The 23,879-nt window shown below is 43.7% G+C and overlaps 1 protein-coding gene across 6 annotated transcripts; it reads left to right on the top strand.

Moving 5' to 3' along the window:
- The first annotated feature begins 4,500 nt into the window (after positions 1–4,500).
- On the top strand, positions 4,501–23,625 carry LOC126043978 (myosin heavy chain, skeletal muscle, adult-like). Of its 6 annotated transcripts, none has more exons than XM_049813054.1 (38): positions 4,501–4,722; positions 4,810–4,953; positions 5,047–5,203; positions 6,291–6,318; positions 6,417–6,523; positions 6,620–6,714; positions 7,836–7,899; positions 7,982–8,080; positions 8,174–8,277; positions 8,355–8,493; positions 8,740–8,858; positions 8,952–9,101; positions 10,020–10,190; positions 11,154–11,464; positions 11,575–11,644; positions 12,070–12,157; positions 12,253–12,370; positions 12,926–13,049; positions 13,135–13,271; positions 13,373–13,628; positions 14,611–14,853; positions 15,075–15,251; positions 15,337–15,482; positions 15,565–15,655; positions 15,745–16,134; positions 16,362–16,488; positions 16,592–16,710; positions 16,965–17,161; positions 17,574–17,757; positions 17,844–18,009; positions 18,163–18,287; positions 18,481–18,789; positions 21,677–21,880; positions 22,224–22,349; positions 22,444–22,614; positions 22,701–22,805; positions 22,949–23,044; positions 23,352–23,625. In XM_049813054.1, the coding sequence occupies exons 1-38, from the start codon at positions 4,519–4,521 to the stop codon at positions 23,505–23,507; spliced, it is 5,817 nt and encodes a 1,938-aa protein (XP_049669011.1). In that variant the 5' UTR covers positions 4,501–4,518; the 3' UTR covers positions 23,508–23,625. The 6 variants fall into 6 exon arrangements, with proteins under 6 accessions (XP_049669011.1, XP_049669009.1, XP_049669010.1 ...); XM_049813052.1 differs by having other exon boundaries at positions 6,417–6,528; positions 6,622–6,714; positions 11,154–11,443; positions 11,554–11,644; XM_049813053.1 differs by having other exon boundaries at positions 6,417–6,528; positions 6,622–6,714; positions 11,154–11,456; positions 11,570–11,644.
- The last annotated feature ends 254 nt before the right edge of the window (positions 23,626–23,879 follow it).

Below are 23,879 nucleotides of genomic sequence, written 5' to 3'. Positions count from 1 at the left end.
CCCAAAGACAGAGGAGGCATCTGCAGCATGTGCTGACCAGACTCTATAAAAGAGTCTTTGAATCTGGGCTGTTCTGTCTCGAGAGAAAACTTCATGGTAAGTGCATGTCTGTGGCTGGCAGAAAGGGACTGCGTCCCTGCAGTCCACATATCCCACTTCAGCCTTGCTATCCTGGTGTACATACCTGTGTCTGCAAGGATTTAATATCTGAAAGATAAAGCATGCTGGTATTTTCACTTTGTGACCTACCTGTGGAAGTCTGTGCACTGGTAATGAGGGGTCTGCCATTTCTGCTTTACAGCATTGATCATCTTCCAGCCTGCAAGGCACCTTCTCATATCACAGGAGGTAAGAACCTAATTTACTCACACTTAAGGGACAGACAAAAAGGTGGCAAATTTCTGTAAAACAGATATCTTCATGGTGAAAAATTTCTGTAAAATGTTGTGGACAATTGCTGTATGCCCACATACTCCTTTCTACTTCTTGGTTATGGTAAATACAGCATACTGATGGCTGGGTAGGCTGCTCATGGCAAGCAAGCTTTCCAACGTGCCTGTGCTGGAAGCCACTAGCCACTGATGTCATGCCAGCAAATGTTTCTTGGGGATTCCTTATGTTTAATTATGGAACAGTGAAGTAAATTATCTGTTCTGGCACAAAGTCTAGATAGATAGAGCCAGCCAACAGAACAGACTATTGCAAAATCTTAAAGGTTTGTAACAAATTATATCTATTACTGTATATGATACTGGCCAAAAAATTTATATGAAAATACTTTTCAGATGATATTGCAGGGTTATAATCTACATGTGAACCTTGTACTAGGAAACTTGGTAAAAATGCAAAAATCAACTAAGCAACTAAACAAACAAACAAAAAAAGGAGATGTACTGTTCCTATTGCTCTAAAACAAAACAGAGTAAAGTGGAGGATCTGCATGCTACTAGGAGTTGTTGCAAACATTAATGTTTGGTTGACTTATTTACAACATGACATCTGAGTTGCCTTTTTGTCTAACTTCCTAGGAACTCAGGTGCTTTCTATTACTGGACATGTGGTACTGCATTTAGATATCCACCTTTGATTCGTAAATTCTTGAACTAAGGTTTCTAACTTTGCATATAATTATTTTCACAAACAATTAGCATACAAAGAAATAAATCGTGATGCAGTATTTTAACTTATTGTATTATCTGTCCTTATATACCATTTGCTCACATACTACTTCCCAGAGTTAAGTCACTTGCAAAAGATTTCTGCCACTGTCAAAGAAATATCAGTGCAGTTGATTTAAGGTGACAGCCACACTAAAATTTAAGCATGAGATCAAATAGGAAGTTAACTGTAACTTATACACTTAAGTTCTTGGACAATGGAACATGGGGGGGGGGGGTGGGGGGGGGGGGGAAGTCTTATTGCATTCAGACAGAACAGATCTCTAAAATTTCCAGTACGACTTTCTTACATCATTGAAATTGTTCTATTGTCCATGCCCAGGATTATTTCTAATTTAGACCTGGGTATATATTTCTCTGTTTAAACCCAGAAAAAAAATTTGTTTGTATCTCTAAGACACCTAAAGAACACAATTTGATAAGCAAAGGGGGCCCAGCTAGCACTAACTAGTACAGCTGATAGTACAGCTAACATTCACAGTTTCAATAGGAAAGCAGTTGTACACACCTAACCCTCACTTTATAATCAGAATCTATGCTAAAAAATGAGAAGGTTGGAATCCAAGCTTCCTTTAGCCTGAGGGGGTTTGATTTGCCCCACCCATGCTTTAGAAAATTGCCCTTGCCACAAGACTGGAAGGTATTCTTCATCAGAGGACCTTTCTTTCTGCTGGAGGAGGTGTGCCATTGTGAAACCAAGAAGGCAACATTCATCAGTATGGCAGGAGGACAAGCAGGATGGCAGTTGCTGGAAGGGTGTAGTTGTTTAGAATCTGTACTTAGTGTTGTTTCCTGCCCTAAAACTCCCCTTTGAGTGACACAGGGAGAGAAGGTGCACACCTTATTTCAAAGACTGATGTTATGACAGTGAGCTGCTTTGTGATGAGAAGCAAACAACTCTAGTGAATGATTCAGGGCACCAGAAAAAGACATCATGCAGTAGTTAGTCCTCAGAACACCACCTGGATGCACCTATCTCTATTTTGTATATAAGCAAGCAAGGCTTTTAATGGCTTTTTGGTTTGGTAGGTGTTGTGACTATCCTCTTCCTCTGGCATGGTGCCTCACTGTGATACTTCAGTTCTGCTTTGGAACCATTGCTTAATATTCACTTGCAGAAGGATTGAAAGCATTTACAGCACACTTTTAAAGCTTTGAGTTTACAAAATTGCAAGTGCCTTATTGATGTTGCATTCAATCACAGTAGCCTTGCAGCATTCTGCCACAAATGCTTTCATTTAAAATTTTCCTATTGAAATTTCTGATCTCCTGGGGCCTATTGATCTAACTGGAAAGAGCAACTTTTTGAGGAGGGGTTGTGGGCCCTAGACACAGAACATGAAAAGAATGTAGAAATTGCCCTGCTCAGAAAAAATGCACAAGGCATAAGTGATTTACCCAATTTCCAAAGTTATGTAGGTGTCTAGAAATGTAATAAGAAACACAAATCTTTCAGCTGGCACTTTTCAAAATTTGAATCACATTATAGAACACATCAGTGCTAGAAATACATCAACACGAGGAGCTTGATATTTATCATCAACATTAGGAACCCAAATTATGGATGGAATCATAGAATCATAGAATGGTTTGCGTTGGAAGAGACATTAAAGATCACCTAGTTCCAATGTCCCTGCTATGGGCAGGGACACCTTCCACTAGACCAGGTTGCTCAAAGCCCCATCCAACCTGGCCTTGAACACTTCCAGGGAGGGGCCATCCACAACTTCTCCAGGAAATCTGTTCCAGTGCCTCACCACCCTCACAGTGAAGAACTTCTTCCTTACATCTAATCTAAATCTGGCCTCTTTCAGTTTAAAACCATTACCCCTTGTCCTATCACTACCTGCCCTTGTAAAAAGTCCCTCTCCAGCTTTCTTGTAGGCCCCTTTTAGGTACTGGAAGGCTGCTATAAGGTCTCCCCTGAGCCTCCTCTTATCCAAGCTGAACAATTCCAATTCCCTCAGCCTGTCTTCATAGGAGAGGTTCTCCAGCCCCCTGATAATCTTCATGGCCCTCCTCTGGACTTGCTCCAACAGGTCCCTGTCCTTCTTATGTTGAGGGCCCCAGATCTTAACGCAGTACTCAAGGTGGGGTCCCACAAGAGCAGAGTAGAGGGGGAAAATCACCTCCCTTGACCTGATGGTCATGCTTCTTTTGATGCAGCCCAGGATACGGTTGGCTTTCTGGGCTGCAAGAGCACATTGCCGGGTCATGTTGAGGTTCTCATCAACTGACACCTCCAAGTCCTTCTCCTCAGGCTTGCTCTCAATCCACTCAACACCCAGCCTGTATTTGTGCTTGGGATTGCCCCAACCCATGGGCAGGACCTTGCACTTGGCCTTGTTGAACTTCATGAAGTTCTCATGGAATACATTCTCGGCAACTGGGCTGATGAGATCAAACTGAGGGACTCATGAATATGTTACAGAGCAATGATACCCTGAAGAAGGCTCCCAAAAGTCTTCAGCCTGGAGCTGACAAGAACCTCATGAATTTTAGTACAGGCAGTGTGAAGTCCTGCAGGTAGGAAAGAATAGTCTCATACAGCACGATATGTTGGCTGCTATTTGGCTAGAAAACACCTTTGCAGAAAAGGGTCATGTGTCCTGGTACACGTGTCAGCAGTGTGCCTTCAGGGGATTGAAGGCCAACGGCATATTGTCAGGCACTCATAACACTGTAGCCAGCAGGTAAAGAAAAGTGATTCTTCCCCTGCATTCAGCTCCCATATCTGGAGCACTGTGTTCAGTTTGGTGCTCCCCAGTGACAAGAAAAGCATCAACATTTTGGAGTCCAGTGGAGACCTTCCAATACAGGTAGGAGCAAATGATGTATGAGGAGAGGCTGAAAGGGTGAGGTTTGTGCACTCTTGAGAAAAATTAAAATGTGGTTGTCTTATTGTCATCTTCAAGAAAAAGTGGGTGGTTATACAGTAGAAAGAGCCAGACTCTTCTTGGATGTGCAGAGTGAAAGGATGAGGGACAACAGACACATTTGTAGCAACAGAAATTTTGATCATGTATTAGGAAAAAAAAATTCACTGTCAGGGTGGTCAGACATTAAGCAGGGATGCAGAGGGACTGAGGAATCTTCATTCTTGGAGATAATCAGAGCTTCACTGGAAAAGACTCTGGGTAATTTGATCCAATGTTTGCCCTCCTTTGCACAGGAAGGTGGACCAAAGAACTGCCTAAAATTCTTCCCAAATCACATATTCAATGACGCTGTTTAAGTTTTCAATAAACTGCATAGCAACAACAAATGTTGACTCATTTGGGCAATATATCTTCTCTTCCACAGTGTTCCCTGCTGACGAGCCCCTCTGTAAAGTGCAGCCATGTCTTCAGACTCTGAGATGGCCATCTTTGGAGAGGCGGCTCCTTATCTCCGAAAATCGGAAAAGGAGAGAATTGAGGCCCAGAACAAGCCTTTTGATGCCAAGACATCCGTCTTTGTGGTGCATCCTAAAGAATCCTTTGTGAAAGGAACAATCCAGAGCAAAGAATCAGGGAAGGTCACCGTCAAGACTGAAGGTGGAGAGGTGGGTAAAATTCAGGATTTAAAAACAGCATTTAACTCCCACTCTGGGCTCTTAGCTGACGTTCATGCACCTTCTTTGCTCTGGCAGACCCTGACCGTGAAGGAAGATCAAATCTTCTCCATGAACCCGCCCAAGTACGACAAAATCGAGGACATGGCCATGATGACCCACCTCCATGAACCCGCTGTGCTGTACAACCTCAAAGAGCGTTACGCAGCCTGGATGATCTATGTAAGTAGCAGCAGCAGTCTTCCTCTGGGTAGCTAGGAGGAACTGCTCTGCCAGGCTAAGTGGAAGCCAACGTGCTGTCTCCCTTCCTCGCAGACCTACTCGGGTCTCTTCTGCGTCACGGTCAACCCCTACAAGTGGCTGCCGGTGTACAACCCGGAGGTGGTGTTGGCCTACCGAGGCAAGAAGCGCCAGGAGGCCCCTCCACACATCTTCTCCATCTCTGACAATGCCTATCAGTTCATGCTGACTGGTGAGTGGCTATATCTGTGTCAGAGGGATTGTACCATGAGATTCTCTGAAGGGATGCTCTGTCTCAGTGCTATGAAGAGACTGTTCCAAAGCTTTCATGGTTCTGATGCATACATACTATTGTGTGTTTTACTCTCTTCACACCATTGTTTCTACTATTTTAAATTAAAGACACCCTTGCACTCAGTGAGGTGGTTTGGAATTTTGCTTGTTTGTTTGTTTTAACCTCATGCTAACTGGTGAGTGGCTGTCACAGTGATTCCATCAAAAAGACAATTTAGATGTAATCACAGTTTCCCTGATTAAGATGCTCATATTTTCTTAACACATCATTAGATTTTTATTTCAGTCATAGCATTAATCACTGCTGATTTAAACAGGATTTTTTTCACATCAGTATTTCTAAAAAGGATGCATAGTGCCACAGATGCTTAGTGTGTCAGGAAAAACAATGAACCAAATGGACTAGGTGGAGCAAGGGATATAATTATGTCTGTAATGAAATGGTGAAAGTGAACAAGGTAAGAAATCCGTATGTGATGTGAAAATTCTGTCTAACAATGTGAAGTTAGTTTGTCGAAGGGCTACAGGAAACATCAATACCACAGATATTCAGATTTGGCTCGATAAAACCATGATGTGAAAAAATGAAGTAGAATTATATATTGCTGCTAGTTTTGCTTCTAACTTTTCATTCCTTTCTTTCTCTGTGCCACTGAGTTCAGAACTATTACCCATGCTCAGGATTCCTTTGTCGTGGGTTCTTGCTATCCCTTTCTCTACTTCTGATCTAAATACAGCCTGCGTAGCAGAAAATTAAAACAAGAGAACCAAAAACAATTTACTGTATGCAGGAGAAAAAAGACTGTAAAGAGTTCAGTAGGGAACAAACATATGTCCCTTCAATGGTTTTCATTGTTCATGGCAAAGCATTACTTTGCAAAGAATTGAATTTTTAATAACTGTTACTAGTAAACAAGGGGAAAAAGCATGGAGAAATTTTTATTGTCATAACATTAACTGCATTAATTTTCAGTCTTTTTGTGTTTTTCATTTACAAAGTCTATTTGTTTCTGCCTCTTTCACAGATCGCGAGAACCAGTCGATCCTGATCACGTATGTACACTCCCTGCTAGGGTCCTCGTTGGGCTGCCCTGTGCCAGGGGACCTCCAGCCTGACCACACGCTCTCTGCTTCTGTCTTTGGTTTGACAGTGGAGAATCTGGTGCAGGGAAGACTGTGAACACAAAGCGTGTCATCCAGTACTTTGCAACAATTGCAGCGAGTGGGGAGAAGAAGAAGGAGGAGCAGTCAGGCAAAATGCAGGCAAATTAATAGACAGTGGCTGGAAGCAATGCTTTTCTCTATTCCTGACATGATTTTTGCAAATGAAAACCTGCAATAATGATCATCTTGCAGGGAACGCTTGAGGATCAAATCATCAGCGCCAACCCACTGCTGGAGGCCTTTGGAAATGCCAAGACCGTGAGGAATGACAACTCCTCACGCTTTGTAAGTTTTTGATCAGAGAAATTGTTGACATTTACAAGTGAACTAAGATTTTAGAACAGAAGCTGTCACTTCTGAAGTGTCATGGTCAGATGATTGTATTCATTGAACTAATATTTTCCTCATATTTTTGTCAACTAATAGCTATCTAACTAGACTGTCTAATGAACAATGTAACTTTAAAATGTAGTACATCAAACAAATATTTACAAAGGGTGATCATTTAAATACATGTAAATATCTATATTAATAAATATAAATATATACATATATACACACATACTCCTCCTATCTGTCCTACAGACTGTAGATACAAATTTTTGTAAATTGACATAATGCAGGTGGAAGGGAGGGAGGGAGGAACAGACAGACAGACAGGATGGAAACTGCCTGCATCAGATCAGCAAAAATATGAATCTGTTTTTTTTAGACACAGAACTGGGCAGGTCTATTAATCTGACTGTTCAGACCTTGATACAAGTTTTCTGGGAAGGGATAGGGACAAAGATGTCTTCAAGACTTCCTATCAGAAACCAGACTACTCTATGACATGTCCTTTTGATCATTTTAATGCAAAAAAAACATTCTTAAATTTTATTAGATAAGCTGTGAATGTCCTTGCGAAACCACAATACTAATTCACAGTCTCATCCTAAAGTTCTATATTCTGGGTACAGTGCCCCTATCCCCAGAACTCAGAAAATAACAGCTGCCTTCTGTTTTTCCACAAGATAAAAAAAAACTCATTTAACATTTACATCACCAAAATCCACCTTCACAGCATCTTAACTGATTAAAAATGATGTAATTGCATCTTGGCTTTCTCTATACCCATCTGTTTGAATAGAGGCATAAATGACCTTATAAAAGGCTTGCTTAGTGGTTTTCTTGTTCCTGTGCATTCAAGTTATCCACTAAATAATAATAGGTATATACCTTAGTATTGCCAGTACAGACAGTTACCTGAATATTTGTTTTGGTTTGCTTTGCTTTTTTTAAGAAAAATAAGGAAAAAGGACAAAGCCACTTCTAAGTTTAAATCCTGCCCTCTGTGGAGAATGTAAGGTCACATAGTTACAGTCTAAGTGAAATTTCAAAATGCCTTTTTTCTTTCCCCGCTAAAGGGCAAATTCATTCGAATCCACTTTGGAGCAACAGGCAAACTGGCTTCTGCTGACATTGAAACATGTAAGAGACCTCCTGACCTGATCACATCCTTTCTACCTCAGTGTACTTTCTCAGGCTTAACTCTTTTTACCTTCCTTGCCAGATCTGCTGGAGAAATCCAGAGTCACTTTCCAGCTCAAGGCAGAAAGAAGCTACCACATATTCTATCAGATCATGTCCAACAAGAAGCCAGAGCTAATTGGTAGGAAGTATTAGAAATTGTTTGATGGAATCTGAACGTGTGTAACATTTATCTTCATTCTTATGCCCAGATATGTCCTATTCCACTTTACAGACATGCTCCTCATTACCACCAACCCATATGACTACCACTTTGTGAGTCAAGGTGAGATCACTGTTCCCAGCATTAACGACCAGGAGGAGCTGATGGCTACAGATGTAAGTAACAATTAAAAATGTTGTCTCTATTGTCATCTCTCCCAGACAAAGCTGTTATTTTATTGTTCTTATTGCAGAGTGCCATTGACATCCTGGGCTTCACTGCTGATGAAAAAACAGCCATTTACAAGCTGACAGGGGCTGTCATGCACTATGGGAACTTGAAGTTCAAACAGAAGCAGCGTGAGGAACAGGCAGAGCCGGATGGCACAGAAGGTATTAACAAAATCTAGAACTACCAATAACAGAAGCAGTTACATAGCTGGCAGTTGGCATGCAGGTATCTTTCTCCAATTTACTTTCATAAAGACATAAATCTCAGCTTCCATAATATTCATGCTTCTAAATTTCCCTTCAAGCTATCACAAGACTGCAGTGCTGAAATCTACAGCAACATCTTAGAGGACATCCACTTTCAATGATCACTTCTCTGTTACTGTTTCCTTCTCTCTTTGTGTATAGTTGCTGACAAGGCCGCCTATTTGATGGGTCTGAACTCAGCAGACCTGCTCAAGGCCCTCTGCTACCCCCGAGTCAAGGTTGGGAATGAATATGTGACCAAGGGTCAAACTGTGCAGCAGGTAAAAACCAGCTGGTGACTGGGAACCTCTGGCTTGATTTACTTTCTTGCTTTGGGTACTATTTTCCTTCTGCTGCATTCTTCTTTATTTTAGGTGAACAATTCAGTGGGTGCTCTGGCAAAAGCTGTCTATGAGAAGATGTTCCTGTGGATGGTTGTTCGCATCAACCAACAGCTGGATACGAAGCAGCCCAGACAGTACTTCATTGGTGTCCTGGACATTGCTGGCTTCGAGATCTTTGATGCAAGTATCACAGAAATCATAGTAAAATCTTGAAAAGGCAATTAGGGCTCAAAAGAAACTGCAAAATTATGGTGGGTTTTTTGGAAAACATTCCATTCACTTGCAATTTCAAATCAAGTTTTGTGGTTTTTTGAAAAAGTTTATCTTTTATTTTCTGGAAAAGCTTTCCTTCTTTGTATATGTCACTGCTTTTTCTCCAGCATAATCCATGAGCTTCAATAGATCTGCATGTAATTATGTGATACACAAGGAAGAAGCATTGTTTTACATGCTGCCTTTTACATAATTAGCATGAATGTTGTAGCTTTTCAATAATTTGAGCTCAGTATTAAAAAAAACCACTGACAATAGCACACAAATACTGAAGATAAAATATCACAGAGTGTTGGAAGAGAAAGGTAGATTTAAGTCCCACATAAAATTGTGCTAAGGCTTTGGAAAAGGAAAGCAATATATATCCTTTGCTTCTGAAGAGCCAAAGGGTGATACCAAGAGGAAGAACGTATTGGCTGCCTTTAGTGCAGACAGAGAAGTTCTGTTGACATTTGGGGAAGGTACCCGAGTCCAAGCCATGACTGACAAACACTGACAATGTCTAATTTTTTTGTAAGAGCAATGGGAAAATTTACATAATACGAGAGAAAAAAATTATAGAAATTGCACCTTGATATAGATAAGATTACAAAATCATTTTAGAATTTGATTTAAAAATAAATTATATATGTAAACATCATTCAGGTAGCAAAGAGCAAAAAAAAACCCCAACCACTTTAAAAATAGTTAATGGGATGTTTTAACATTAAAAAAACTCTTGTTTTAACTGGGAATTCCTGTACTGGATTCTGAGTGCATAGGAGAAAGCTATATAAGCAGTTCTTCATCCTGAGAATGAGTAAAACTTGTCTTTGCACTGAGCAGTTCAACAGCCTGGAGCAGCTGTGCATCAACTTCACTAATGAGAAACTGCAACAGTTCTTCAACCACCACATGTTCGTGCTGGAGCAGGAGGAGTACAAGAAAGAGGGAATTGAATGGACATTCATTGACTTTGGGATGGACCTGGCTGCCTGCATTGAGCTCATTGAAAAAGTATGTTGATTACATTTGAGATTTTGCTATTTCTTTTTGACAGAATTTTAGGATTTTTCTTCAGCCTTATTTTTTCTTGCCCTAATGCTTCATAAACCTGCCTCTTATTATCTATTTATGTTCCTGGTTATTTGTATTCAAAAAGTCCCCTTTCATTTCAAATTTTGTATGTATTTAGAAAGCAATTTCTAAGGAACTTTGTGATTAGGCTACAAATGAAGAACCTTTAGGTTATCCGTTAACTACATTATTATGCATTTAAAAAAAATCAACTGTAATTTTGTTTGTTTGGAAATAGAAGAATTAATGTTATCACACATAATTTCATGGCAAGAATTCTCTGTAGGTGTGTTTTCTAGTCTACAAAGATGAATGATCTCTTTTCGGAAACCCAGACACAATTTTCAGTATTATGATTATGATTTCAATATTAATACTGTGATTTCTGAAATGCAATTTCTAAGTAAAATCATAGCTGTATATAGAAAAAAGGTACCAGATGAACAGTGATCATTAAAACCATCACTACGAGCTGACACAGTTTTGTGTAACATCCTCTTGTACAGGAAAGAAAAGACAGAGATATCTCATAAAAAATAAGATTTCAGGAAGTAGCTGAAGGATCTGTTGAACAAAGGTCAATTTTAGTAAGACATCTTCATCTACACAAATTTACTTTGGGAAAGCATTAATGCAAAAAATAAAAATCTCCTTTTGATTCATCAGTTTTCAAATTATTTAGAAATCTTTGTGTGATTATTGGGATACTATCAGTTCTGAAATGCATTAGTTTCAGAAACAAATTCATATTTTGTCTAGAACTGCATGCGCAAAACTTAATAAAGACTTGATCCATTTTTGATCCAATTTAATCCATTACTCAGTTTTCCTGTGCCTTACTGCAGTCTCCTTCTGAAGGCAGATATGTATTTTATCGCTGTTATTTTTTGCTGCTTCTCCCAGCCCATGGGCATCTTCTCCATCCTGGAAGAGGAGTGCATGTTCCCCAAGGCAACCGACACCTCTTTCAAGAACAAGCTCTATGACCAACATCTGGGAAAGTCCAACAACTTCCAGAAGCCCAAGCCTGGCAAAGGCAAGGCTGAAGCCCACTTCTCCCTGGTGCACTATGCTGGCACGGTGGACTACAACATCTCTGGCTGGCTTGAGAAGAACAAGGACCCCCTGAATGAAACTGTGATTGGGTTGTACCAGAAATCATCTGTGAAGACACTGGCATTACTTTTTGCCTCTGCTGGAGGAGAGGCAGGTCAGTTCTCTGAAATGTCATCTGTTTGGTGCACAGTGGTTCTGAAAATTGTGGAATCATGAATAGACCCTAAATCCATAAATGTTTCATTATCTTTGCTACACCAGAGGCTAGTGGTGGTGGTGGCAAGAAAGGTGGCAAGAAGAAGGGTTCTTCTTTCCAGACTGTCTCAGCTCTTTTCCGGGTAAGTAAACATTTTATCTTTTCATCTGTGTAAATAAGAATTAAACTGCACTTTCAACTGGCTCAGTGAAAGTGTGAAAAAAAAACCAAGAACAAAAAAACCCAAAAAAACTTTCAGATCCTCATTAAAAAAAATCTTATGGAATGAAAACTGATACTGTTAAGTAATAAATTTACACATAAAATATTAATTTTCTCATAAAACTATGAAGTACTCACCCTCTATCTCTCCCAGGGTTGATGGCAACTTGCTTATGCTAAAAGATGATGTTCAATGTTCAGAATGAGAAAGGATTGAGCTATTGATTGAGATATCATCAGTTGAAAATTCTCAACCCAGTGCATATCCATTAATAGGCTAAGCTCAAAGAACCTAAGAATTTTTCCATATTTCATATAAATACATAATAAATCATGGTCCCACAGGAGAACCTAAACAAGCTGATGACCAATCTACGGAGCACTCACCCCCATTTTGTCCGTTGCATCATCCCAAATGAAACAAAAACACCTGGTAAGATGCTCAAGCAGAAAGAGAACTTCCTCTGATACAGCCATGCCTGGTCCACACTGGAGACCGTGGTATTCATTTATGCTCTGAATTGCTAGGTGCCATGGAGCATGAACTGGTACTTCACCAGCTGCGGTGTAACGGCGTGCTGGAAGGCATCAGAATTTGCAGGAAAGGTTTCCCCAGCAGAGTCCTCTATGCTGACTTCAAACAAAGGTAAGAACTATGAAATGAAGAGATAAGTCAGGTGTCCTCACTGACTGCTGTTCATCAAACAGCCAAACTTTGCCAGTGTCTCTGAATATGGAAGCACAATAGAGCTACCCAAACCAATGCTTAAAAGATTAAAAAAATGCAAACTGAGATGTGGGTACAACACATTCTCAGACAAAAATGACAAACTCAGATAGAGTGCTTTGGCCATTGTATCAGCTGCAAGTTTCAGGGGAAGATGCTTTCCTCCTATACACAAAGTGGCAATGTTCCTCTCTAGCAACTTTCTACAGCATAGTTTAAGTGAAAAAGGCATCGGACAGAAATGGCTGGAGATCAGTGTCCTCTTTTCATCTCTGACTGATCACCTGAAGACAGTAAAAGTTTCCTTAATTTTGTCATCAGATTAGGACTTCATTGTAACTGTGTCTCTAAACAAGGGATGAAATTCCAACTTCCTCAGCCTCATTCTGCTGCAAAGTCTGTGGTTAGTCTCAATAAACAGTGTTGACTTATGACCTGAGATTGCCTTCATTCATAGTTCCTCTCACTCCACAGATACAAGGTGCTTAATGCCAGTGCCATCCCAGAGGGACAGTTCATTGATAGCAAGAAGGCTTCTGAGAAGCTTCTCGGGTCAATCGATGTGGACCACACCCAGTACAAATTTGGCCACACCAAGGTACAAACCCTCCTTGACTCACTCACTGCATGTCTGTGCTTTGCTCTACATGACAGTGATGTGCTGCAACATTCCCTTTCGCAAGGTGTTCTTCAAAGCTGGGCTGCTGGGACTCCTGGAGGAGATGAGGGATGAGAAGCTGGCACAGCTCATCACCCGCACACAAGCCATGTGCAGGGGCTTCCTGATGAGAGTGGAGTACCGGAGAATGGTGGAGAGGAGGTAGACATTCCTCATCCTCAGTCAAAGTCACTGTACTTGGGGGAAAGTGTTGGCACTTGTCATACTGAAAATATTCAATGTACATTGTAATTATGCTTCAGGGAGTCCATCTTTTGCATCCAGTACAATATTCGTGCATTCATGAACGTCAAGCACTGGCCCTGGATGAAGCTGTTCTTCAAGATCAAGCCCTTGCTGAAGAGTGCAGAATCTGAGAAGGAGATGGCCAACATGAAGGAAGAGTTTGAGAAAACCAAGGAAGAGCTTGCAAAGTCTGAGGCAAAGAGGAAGGAGCTGGAGGAGAAAATGGTGAAACTGGTGCAGGAGAAAAACGATCTGCAGCTCCAAGTGCAGGCTGTGAGTAACATTATTCTACTTTTCTGTTTGTTAGTTTTTTATAGGGGAAATGAGTAAATAAGATCTAACTCTTCTCTCATACTACAGAACTCTCACACTGCACACTAAACTGCCTTACAAAATATTTTAAGCTGAATACCATGTAACTAGAGGTAAAGTTCAGGCAACATTCTTTCCCCACTCAGTCTCAGTATTACAACGTGAAGATTAAGCTAAAGAATGACTTTTTAGTCTTAATGCCTACGTGTACATGTCTCCATGTGAGTTCGTGACATAAAGCCTCGTTATAGTCACTGTAGTGTATTTAGGGGAGTAGGGACGGTGATTCAATTGACCAGCTACTCTGTTCAGTGGTCAAAATGAAGAGTCTTGCGCCATTTCTTATGGCATATCTCACCTGAGCTCCTGTAGCTACTGCTCCCAGAAGATGCAGATGCCCATTATGTCCTACAACACACGTGCCAGCCTTGTACGCTTGTCTACAATGCCAATTGGCCTCTCAGAAACTCAGGCTACATTTAGGCAATACCCTTGAGTTGAAGTGTCCATTTCAGGGAAAGATGAATCTTGTTCTAGCCTCCACTGACTGTATTGGCTGGGTATAAATCATGAATGGGAGCTTCAAATATTTTCCCAGTGGTAGAACTATTTACCTTTCTCAATACTTCCACATAAATTTGAATACGGCACGTTATAAAATACAATCACTTTCCAAAGAAGACAAGGAAAGCATCAATTAAATCCAAGTAACCCACCGACATACCTGAAATAAGCAAGGTAAAACGTAATGGAGCTAGACACAGTATCTGATGACAAAAAAGGTCATTAGAAAATAAACCTGATTAAAAACATATTCTAAAGTTGTAATTTTTAATGTAATTGTGCAGTAACCTTTTCCCAAAAAAGTAATCCCCAAAAAGGTCTTACTGATGCACACCTGTTCCTTCAGCACTAAATAAGCTTTCCTGTATTTTCCCACCAGGAAGCTGATGCTCTAGCTGATGCTGAGGAAAGATGTGACCAGCTCATCAAAACCAAAATCCAGCTGGAAGCCAAAGTAAAGGAGGTGACTGAGAGGGCTGAGGATGAAGAAGAAATTAATGCTGAGCTGACAGCCAAGAAGAGAAAACTGGAGGATGAATGTTCAGAGCTGAAGAAAGACATTGATGACCTCGAATTAACACTAGCCAAGGTTGAGAAGGAAAAGCATGCCACAGAAAACAAGGTACACACATGGGGACTCACATAAAGGGCCAAGACATCACTGACTCTCAGAGTTAGAGCCTGCTACCATAAGACACCTTGGCTTTGGACAATTCTGAGATGGGCCTTGTCTGAGCATCCAAAGGATAAATGAAAGACTTGGCAAAACAATGCAAAGTGAAAATGTCACCATGCCAGTGAACCTGTTTTCTACCAAATTTTGACACTTGCTCATATTTGTAGGTGAAAAACCTTACAGAGGAGATGGCAGCCCTGGACGAGACCATTGCCAAGCTGACAAAAGAGAAGAAAGCCCTCCAAGAGGCCCATCAGCAGACACTGGATGACCTGCAGGCAGAAGAGGACAAAGTCAATACGCTGACCAAAGCTAAGACCAAGCTGGAGCAGCAAGTGGACGATGTAAGCACACAGGCATACCTCAAGAACAGGACAGGTATGGAGTTAAACCTGGCTGATGGAGCACTGATGGTCTTGTTTCTTTTAGCTGGAAGGGTCCCTGGAGCAAGAGAAGAAACTGCGCATGGACCTTGAGAGAGCTAAGAGGAAACTCGAGGGAGACCTGAAGCTGGCCCACGACAGCATAATGGATTTGGAAAATGATAAGCAGCAGCTGGATGAGAAGCTGAAGAAGTAAGTGGGGCTGTGGGGCACCTGAGCACTGTGCTGGTGCACTTTTTTCTTTGAGCTCTAACATGGTTTGCTTTGCCCAAAGGAAAGACTTTGAAATCAGCCAGATCCAGAGCAAAATTGAGGATGAGCAAGCCCTGGGCATGCAATTACAGAAGAAGATCAAGGAGCTGCAGGCAAGTCTCTATTGGTTCCCTTCCGCTTTTCAGAAAGACATCAGGTAGGAGGAGGGCATGGGCGTGAAGGGTCCCCTAATGTTCCCCAGGCTCGTATTGAGGAACTGGAGGAGGAAATTGAGGCTGAACGTGCCTCTCGGGCAAAAGCAGAGAAGCATCGGGCTGACCTCTCGAGGGAGCTAGAGGAGATCAGCGAGCGCCTGGAAGAAGCAGGAGGGGCTACCGCAGCTCAGATCGATATGATCAAGAAGCGTGAGGCAGAATTTCAGAAGATGCGCCGTGACCTCGAAGAGGCCACGCTGCAGCACGAAGCCACAGCTGCCGCCCTGCGGAAGAAACACGCGGACAGCACAGCTGAGCTTGGGGAGCAGATCGACAACCTGCAGCGAGTGAAGCAGAAGCTGGAGAAGGAGAAGAGTGAGCTGAAGATGGAGATTGACGACTTGGCCAGTAACATGGAGTCTGTCTCCAAAGCCAAGGTATGGAAAAACATACTGAAAACAACTTGAAAATAAACATATCTTTTAAAAATATGGCCATGTTATAACATACCTCTGTCTCTGTATGGAACTGTATTTCTAACCTTCTAACACCAATGAGCAGTCTATAGCTTGCATGTCTGTTGACATTTTTCTGGTGAGAATCGTGGTGCTCAGAATAAGGAGGCATCCAGACACTGATCTTTCATCGTCTGTGATTTTCACAGGCTAATCTGGAGAAAATGTGCCGCACACTGGAAGACCAGCTGAGTGAGATTAAGACAAAGGAAGAAGAGCATCAGCGCATGATCAATGACCTCAATGCTCAAAGAGCTCGTCTGCAGACAGAATCAGGTGACAGAGCCTCCTCTGTGCAATAGAAAGGGAGAGCGTCTTAAGCCAGTTTGTTTGGGTCATGAATGACAACAAAAATGTTTCCATTCTGCACGCTTCTTAGGTGAATATTCACGCCAGGTGGAGGAGAAAGACGCTCTGATTTCTCAGCTGTCAAGAGGCAAGCAGGCTTTCACCCAACAGATTGAGGAACTCAAGAGGCACCTAGAGGAAGAGATAAAGGTGATGACTTTTTCTACAGCTGGCCACTGAAAACAGTCTTAACTTTAACTGCCCAGTGGGAACAGGCACACTGGGAGAAAACTCATGTCTGCAGGGAGTGTGATTAGTGGACTTTGTCCTCCCGACTTACATCTGTCCTTCCCTGAAAACACCTACAACCTCCCAGCAGTCATGTTCCCTGTGTTAAATTAATTCATTGCAAGAGATTTCCCAGGATATTACCATTCCTTGTCCCAATCTCACTCTCTACCTAGGCCAAGAACGCCCTGGCCCACGCCTTGCAGTCTGCTCGCCACGACTGTGACTTGCTCCGGGAACAATATGAGGAGGAGCAGGAAGCCAAGGGGGAGCTGCAGCGTGCCCTGTCCAAGGCCAACAGCGAAGTGGCCCAGTGGAGAACCAAATACGAGACGGACGCTATTCAGCGCACGGAGGAGCTGGAGGAGGCCAAGTATGCGGAGAAAGTGGGGAAGACAAAAAAAGGGATTGACTAACAAGGGAAATTTGAAGACACAACAGCAATATTGTCATAAAAAGTTAAAGCTGTGCTTTGTGGCAGGGTAAGGGCTGATGTCAAGAATATCCGCCAAAGGGTGTGGTTTAGGAAATGTAGAGGAGAATATTCCCCTGACCGAGAGAATGTTTTCACCTGTGGACCGTAGAGACAGAAGGCAGAGTGGTTGTTCAAGGCTGGGAATCAGAACTAGGAAAACAATCACTGGCTGGGAGAGGGTCTTCACTGTTTGTGCATAGGATACATACTCAATGAATGGGTAAACCCTCCTGTTGTGAAAGGCCCATCAGCCACACACCACACCCTCCACTTTGCCCTCAAACCATGAGCAGTGCTTATCTCCTCCCAGGAAGAAGCTGGCACAGCGCCTGCAGGATGCAGAGGAACACGTGGAAGCTGTGAATGCCAAATGTGCCTCCCTGGAAAAGACAAAGCAGAGGCTGCAGAATGAAGTGGAGGACCTGATGATTGATGTGGAGCGAGCAAATGCTGCCTGCGCAGCTCTGGATAAGAAGCAGAAGAACTTTGACAAGGTCTTTTGGGCTCCAGGCCTGGGGTTCCTGGGCAGAGCATCGCCTCCCGATTGCCACATCCACACTGAGGTCCTGTTTCTCTTCAGATCCTGGCAGAATGGAAGCAGAAGTATGAGGAAACGCAGGCTGAGCTGGAAGCCTCCCAGAAGGAGTCTCGGTCTCTCAGCACAGAGCTGTTCAAGATGAAGAATGCCTATGAGGAGTCCTTGGACCACCTGGAAACGCTGAAGCGTGAGAACAAGAACTTGCAGCGTAAGTCCCTGGCCCTCTGCTCCTGGCCAGGCTTTCTCACAAGCTTGTCTATCTGCCACACTAAACGGGTCTGGGCCAGTTACTTTGGTGTGGCAGGGCCTTTCCCCATTCTGCTCTGTGCCTCACCATGCCACTTTTCACCCTTCCTTGCAGAGGAGATTGCTGACCTCACGGAGCAGATTGCTGAGGGAGGAAAGGCAATTCATGAGCTGGAGAAAGTCAAGAAACAGATTGAGCAAGAGAAATCTGAACTCCAAGCCTCCCTGGAGGAAGCTGAGGTACATGCCCATAATCACTGGTATCTGCACTAAAAATATTAGCAATGGGGAAATGTGGCTAAAAAATGTTTGGTCCTGCTCTGTCCTGGCTGGGGAGTGCAGCCAGCTGAGATTTCCTGAAATATTCTGTAACTACCTAGAAAGCAAGCAGTAGCTTTATCAACATTATAGATGTTTGTGTCCACTTTTCCAGGCCTCCCTAGAACATGAAGAGGGGAAGATCCTGCGCCTCCAGCTTGAACTCAACCAGGTGAAGTCTGAGATTGACAGGAAGATAGCAGAGAAAGATGAGGAGATCGACCAGATGAAGAGAAACCACCTCAGAATTGTGGAGTCCATGCAGAGCACCCTGGACGCTGAGATCAGGAGCAGGAATGAAGCCCTGCGTCTGAAGAAGAAGATGGAGGGAGACCTGAATGAAATGGAGATCCAGCTGAGCCATGCCAACCGCGTGGCTGCAGAGGCACAAAAGAACCTGAGAAACACACAGGCAGTGCTCAAGGTCTGTTAAGCTAAGGATGTGCACATAGGTGTCTAGCTTGTTTAATATCGTTGAATCATAGAATGGTTTGGGTTGAAGGGGACCTTCAAAGATCATCCAGTCCAGCCCCTCTCCTGGGGGCAAGGACATCTCTTTGTAGATCAGGCTGCTCAAAGCCCCATCCAACCTGAGCTTGAACACTGCCAGCGATGGGGCATCCACAGCATCCTGTCACTGGGTTCCAGGGACAAGGGATCAGCACCTCCCTCTTCTCTTCCCCTCCTCAAGAAACTGTAGAGGGCTAGAGGGCAATGAGGTCGCCCCTCAGCGTTCTCCTCTCCAAACTAGACAAACCCTGTGTCCGTAGCCGTTCCTCAGAGGACATGCCTTCCAGCCCTTTCACCAACTTTCTTGGCCTCCTCTAGATGCACTCAAGACCCTTAACATCCTTTCTAAATTGTGAGACCCAGAACTGCACACAATACTCAAGGTGAGGCCATGCCAAAGCTTAATACAACAGGAATACAGCTCCAACTGTGCCTTAGCTTTCCTGATCCTACCCCTACACATCCGGGCAGCATCCCTACACTCTCAGGATACATGTCTTTGGTTCCACTGCCTAGGCATTTCCTTCTTACACTTCAGTTTGACCAGGAGGTCCTTACTCAGCCATGCTGTTCTCCTGCCTTCCTTGCCTGATTGCTCACACATGGGAATCGAGAGCTCTTGCACTCTAAGAAAAATGTTCTTAAAGAGCTGCCAACTCTTTTGTGCTCCTTTATCCCTGAGGGCAGTTTCCCAGGGGGTCTCACCCACTAATTCCTCAAACAACTGAAAGTCCACTCTCCTAAAATTCAGGGTCTTGACCTTACTCTTCATCTGGCCCATATCCCTCACAATTGGGAATGACACCAGGGCACGATCACTGCAGCCCAGGCTGCCATCTCTAATTAGTTCGTTTGTGTTGGTAAGCAACAGGTACAGTAATGCTTCTCCTCCGGTTGGGCTGCCTATCCTCTGGACGAAGATGCTATCCTTGATGCACTCCAGGAGTCTCCTGGACTGCTTACAGCTTGCTGTGCTGCTTTTCCAGCAGATGTCAGGCTGATTGATGTCCCCCAGCAGGATCAGAGCCTGCGAGCATGATGATTCCCATAGTTGAAGTAATACCACTTCGTCAACAGGCTCCCCTTGGTCAGGTGGCCTGCAGTAAACACCAGCCACGAGGTTTCCTTTGTTGGCTTGGCCTCTAATGTTTACTCATAAGCTCTCAACCTGGCTCATCACTGTTTTTCAAAGACAGCTCTCTGCAATCAATCCATTTTTTACATAGAGGGCAACCTGCCCGCCTCTCCTTCCTTGCCTGTGCCTTCTGGACAGTTTATGGCCATTGATTGCAGCACTCCAGTCGTGTGATTCATCCCACCAAGTTTCAGTGTCAGCGATTAGATCACAGCTTTCTAGGTGCACAGTGGTTTCCAGCTCCTCCTGTTCGTTTCCCATGCTACATGCATTGGTATAGAGACACTTCAGATGGGCTATCGACCATATCACCTTTTTAGAGGAACAAACTCCAGTTCTTTTGGAGCATTTCACAGATGTTTTCCTGTTGCTTCCTAACATATCAGCAGCCCCTGGCTCTTCTCTGTTACTCAAAACTCCATTCTCTTCCCCTGTTAAGTCTAGTTTAAAGCCCAGGCCAGCTTGTTGGTGAAGACCCTCTCGCCCACTTGGTCAGGTGAATCCCATCTGCTCCCAACAGACCGAGCTTCTCAAAGGCAGATCCTTAATCATAGAAGACAAAACCTTGAATTTGGCACCAGCTAGACAGCCAGGCGTTCACCTGTTCAATTTGCCTCCTCCTTCCTGAACCCCTTCCCCTGACTGGGAGGATAGAGGAGAACACCACCTGTGCTCCAGATCCTTTTAACATTGCTCCAAGGGACATAGAGTCTCTTTTGACGGTTAGAAGTTGCCTTGTTGCAATATCATTAAAGCCTACATGGAATACTAGGAGCGGATGATAATCTGAAGGGTTCACCGGGCTTGGCAGCCTCTCTGACACCATGAATGCACGCTGTTTGTAGGCAGCAAACTTCTCTAGAGAAATTGTCTGGATGGTAAATGGGTGTTTTGGTGCCTCTCAGTAAGGAATCTCCCATTGCTAATACCTTATGTGCTTTTCTGGTGGCACTGGTTCTAACGTGAGTGGGTTTTCTCTCAAGTTGGATCAACTTGACATGGTTGACTTTTCCTGGGTCCTGTCAGTTACTCATGTGCTCTTCATTTTTCAAGCCCAGAGTATCGTGTCTGCTATGTAGTGGCACTTCAGAGGATGGGGGAAGGTTCTTTCTTCTGCCCCAAGCAGGGACAAAGGTCCAGTTTCCTTCACCTGGTAAGCTACTTTTGTCAGTCAGCTGGAGTTTTAATTCAGGCTTATCTTCCCCTGGCGCAGCCTTAAATTTAGGCAGGGCTGTCACTCAGCCTGGGACAGTGTGCAATACCATGTATCGATCTCCTCTGCTCACATTCTTAGATACTGTGCATATACCGACATAATAATTCTGCATATAAATACATATTATAGCTATAAATATATATGTATTTGTAGACATTCGTCTGATCACCCCGTGGGACTCGGCACAGGGTCCACCATACCCTGGGCCACAGAGCACTGACACCAATATGAGGATGCTGCAAATGGCGTTTATTCAACTGCGTCACGCCCTTACATACTGTCTGTCGGTCATCCCGCCTCCTTTAACCCTTCTCTTTCCGTACATCGCGAGATCTTCCGAGCGCCAATCCCTACATGTATTATACTGACATAATGATTATTAGACTGGTGGTAATTGCCATTGTGCAACAGTGCTGTGCCGCCTTATAATTTCTCTTTTCTCTCTTAAAGGATACCCAGATACACTTGGACGATGCTCTCAGGACACAGGAGGACCTGAAGGAGCAGGTGGCCATGGTGGAGCGCAGAGCAAACCTGTTGCAGGCTGAAATAGAGGAGCTACGGGCAGCCCTGGAGCAGACGGAGCGGTCGAGGAAAGTGGCTGAGCAGGAACTGATGGATGCAAGTGAGAGAGTTCAGCTCCTCCACACTCAGGTTAGATTCATGAGATTAAAAATCTCAAGAGCCGTTTTATTTTTCCCTTTCCAGGTTTTTCATCCTTGTGAGTTCTTAAATCATCTCTTGTAATAAAAAGGCTTGTACAAAGAATTGGATTCTAGCTAAATGAGTAGGATTGCATTAACAGGAGTCAGAAATGCTTCTTAAGGTTTTAAGAACTCTACGCTCTCTAGCTGTGTATGACCTGACAGGATGCACCATCTGAAGGAGGATGCTAATATTAGACGTAGAGATGATAAGTTTAAATTTAAACAGTAAATTTCTAAGATAAGCGTTCTGTTTTGGAACTAACTGGACAGTAGTTTTTGTTGTTCAACAGAACACCAGCTTGATCAACACCAAGAAGAAGCTGGAAACAGACATTGCCCAAATCCAGGGTGAAATGGAGGACACGATCCAGGAGGCCCGCAATGCTGAAGAGAAGGCCAAGAAGGCCATCACAGATGTGAGTCGGGGGCTCCCTTCACTGCTGATGGTGGATGTGTAGTCCCCAGAACATCTCCAGCCTGAAAATGGCTTTGACCTTTTGCTCTCATCAGGCGGCCATGATGGCAGAAGAGCTGAAGAAGGAGCAGGACACCAGCGCCCACCTGGAGAGGATGAAGAAGAACCTGGACCAGACGGTGAAGGACCTGCAGCACCGTCTGGATGAAGCTGAGCAGTTGGCCCTGAAGGGAGGCAAGAAGCAAATCCAGAAGCTGGAGGCCAGAGTGCGTGGGACTTGTATTTGTGCATGAGTGAGCATGTCCCTTGGAGAGATACCAGGGAAGCTCCAAGGATGGGCTTCTCATTGCAGGTGCGGGAGCTGGAAGGGGAGGTTGATGCTGAGCAGAAGCGCAGCGCTGAAGCCGTGAAGGGTGTGCGCAAGTACGAGAGGAGGGTGAAGGAGCTGACCTACCAGGTAAGGCAGGAGGCCGCCCTGGGCTGAGAGAGTTTTCTCACAGCAAGTCAGATTTTGTGCACACCATCCCCAAGGGGAACTCTTAACCTCACATGATGCAGAACCAACAATTCATTCTCTTTCCTGCTTGCCAACTGCTTTAGTCTGAGGAAGACCGTAAGAATATTCTCAGGCTGCAGGATCTGGTGGACAAGCTGCAAATGAAGGTGAAATCGTACAAGAGACAAGCTGAGGAGGCCGTAAGTATTGCTCGAAGAATGGGCAGGAGCCACCTTCCATTGGGGCAGCACGCTCATTGAGATGAGTATGAATAGCAGGAAAGGGGCATGAAAGAAACTCCCAAGACACAACAGTCTTGGCCACACCATTTACTATGGTGTCATGAGGCCTTGCTGAGTTCTGGGCACCCTGCAGCAGTCAGTGATGAACTGAGGGAAAATCTGCAGCCTGTTTTATACAGGACATCAGACTAAACAAACCTGGGGGCCACATCCACTGACTGAGAAGTTCCTGAATCCTCACCACCAACTCCCTCTCCCCGCACAGGAGGAGCTGTCCAATGTCAACCTCTCCAAATTCCGCAAGATCCAGCACGAGCTGGAGGAAGCTGAGGAGCGGGCTGACATTGCAGAGTCGCAGGTCAACAAGCTCCGAGTGAAGAGCCGGGAGTTTCACAGCAAGAAGATAGGGGAGGAAGAGTGAGGATGTCATGAGGCAGCAAAGTGACCTGAGGGCTGCACAAAATGTGAACCTCTCAGTCGCTTTCTTCTTCAATGAGTCTTTGTAACCGTGTTAATGCCTAGAGAATAAAGAACGTAGATTCCTTTGCATACACAGTGGTTTTGGTTGTTCCAATTCAATTGTGCAGTTACATAAGTCTGGGGCATGTTCAAATGAAACATTTTATTTCACTTAAACCCCTGGATAGCAGTAGAGCTTTATTTAGCCCATCACCAGTATTTCTCCACTGTGTCCTATTACATTACTGGGTAGGGAATAACACTAATTTAATCCCCAAACTGGCAAGAGGAGAGGATCAGGACAAAAGCAGGATGAGTACCTTGACTGTCCTGG

The sequence above is a fragment of the Accipiter gentilis genome, chromosome 10 (assembly GCF_929443795.1).
Source record: "Accipiter gentilis chromosome 10, bAccGen1.1, whole genome shotgun sequence".
In the NCBI taxonomy this organism is placed as follows: Eukaryota; Metazoa; Chordata; class Aves; order Accipitriformes; family Accipitridae; genus Astur; species Astur gentilis.
Note: the sequence above shows the minus strand (reverse complement) of the source record. Positions and strands in the feature narration are given on the sequence as shown.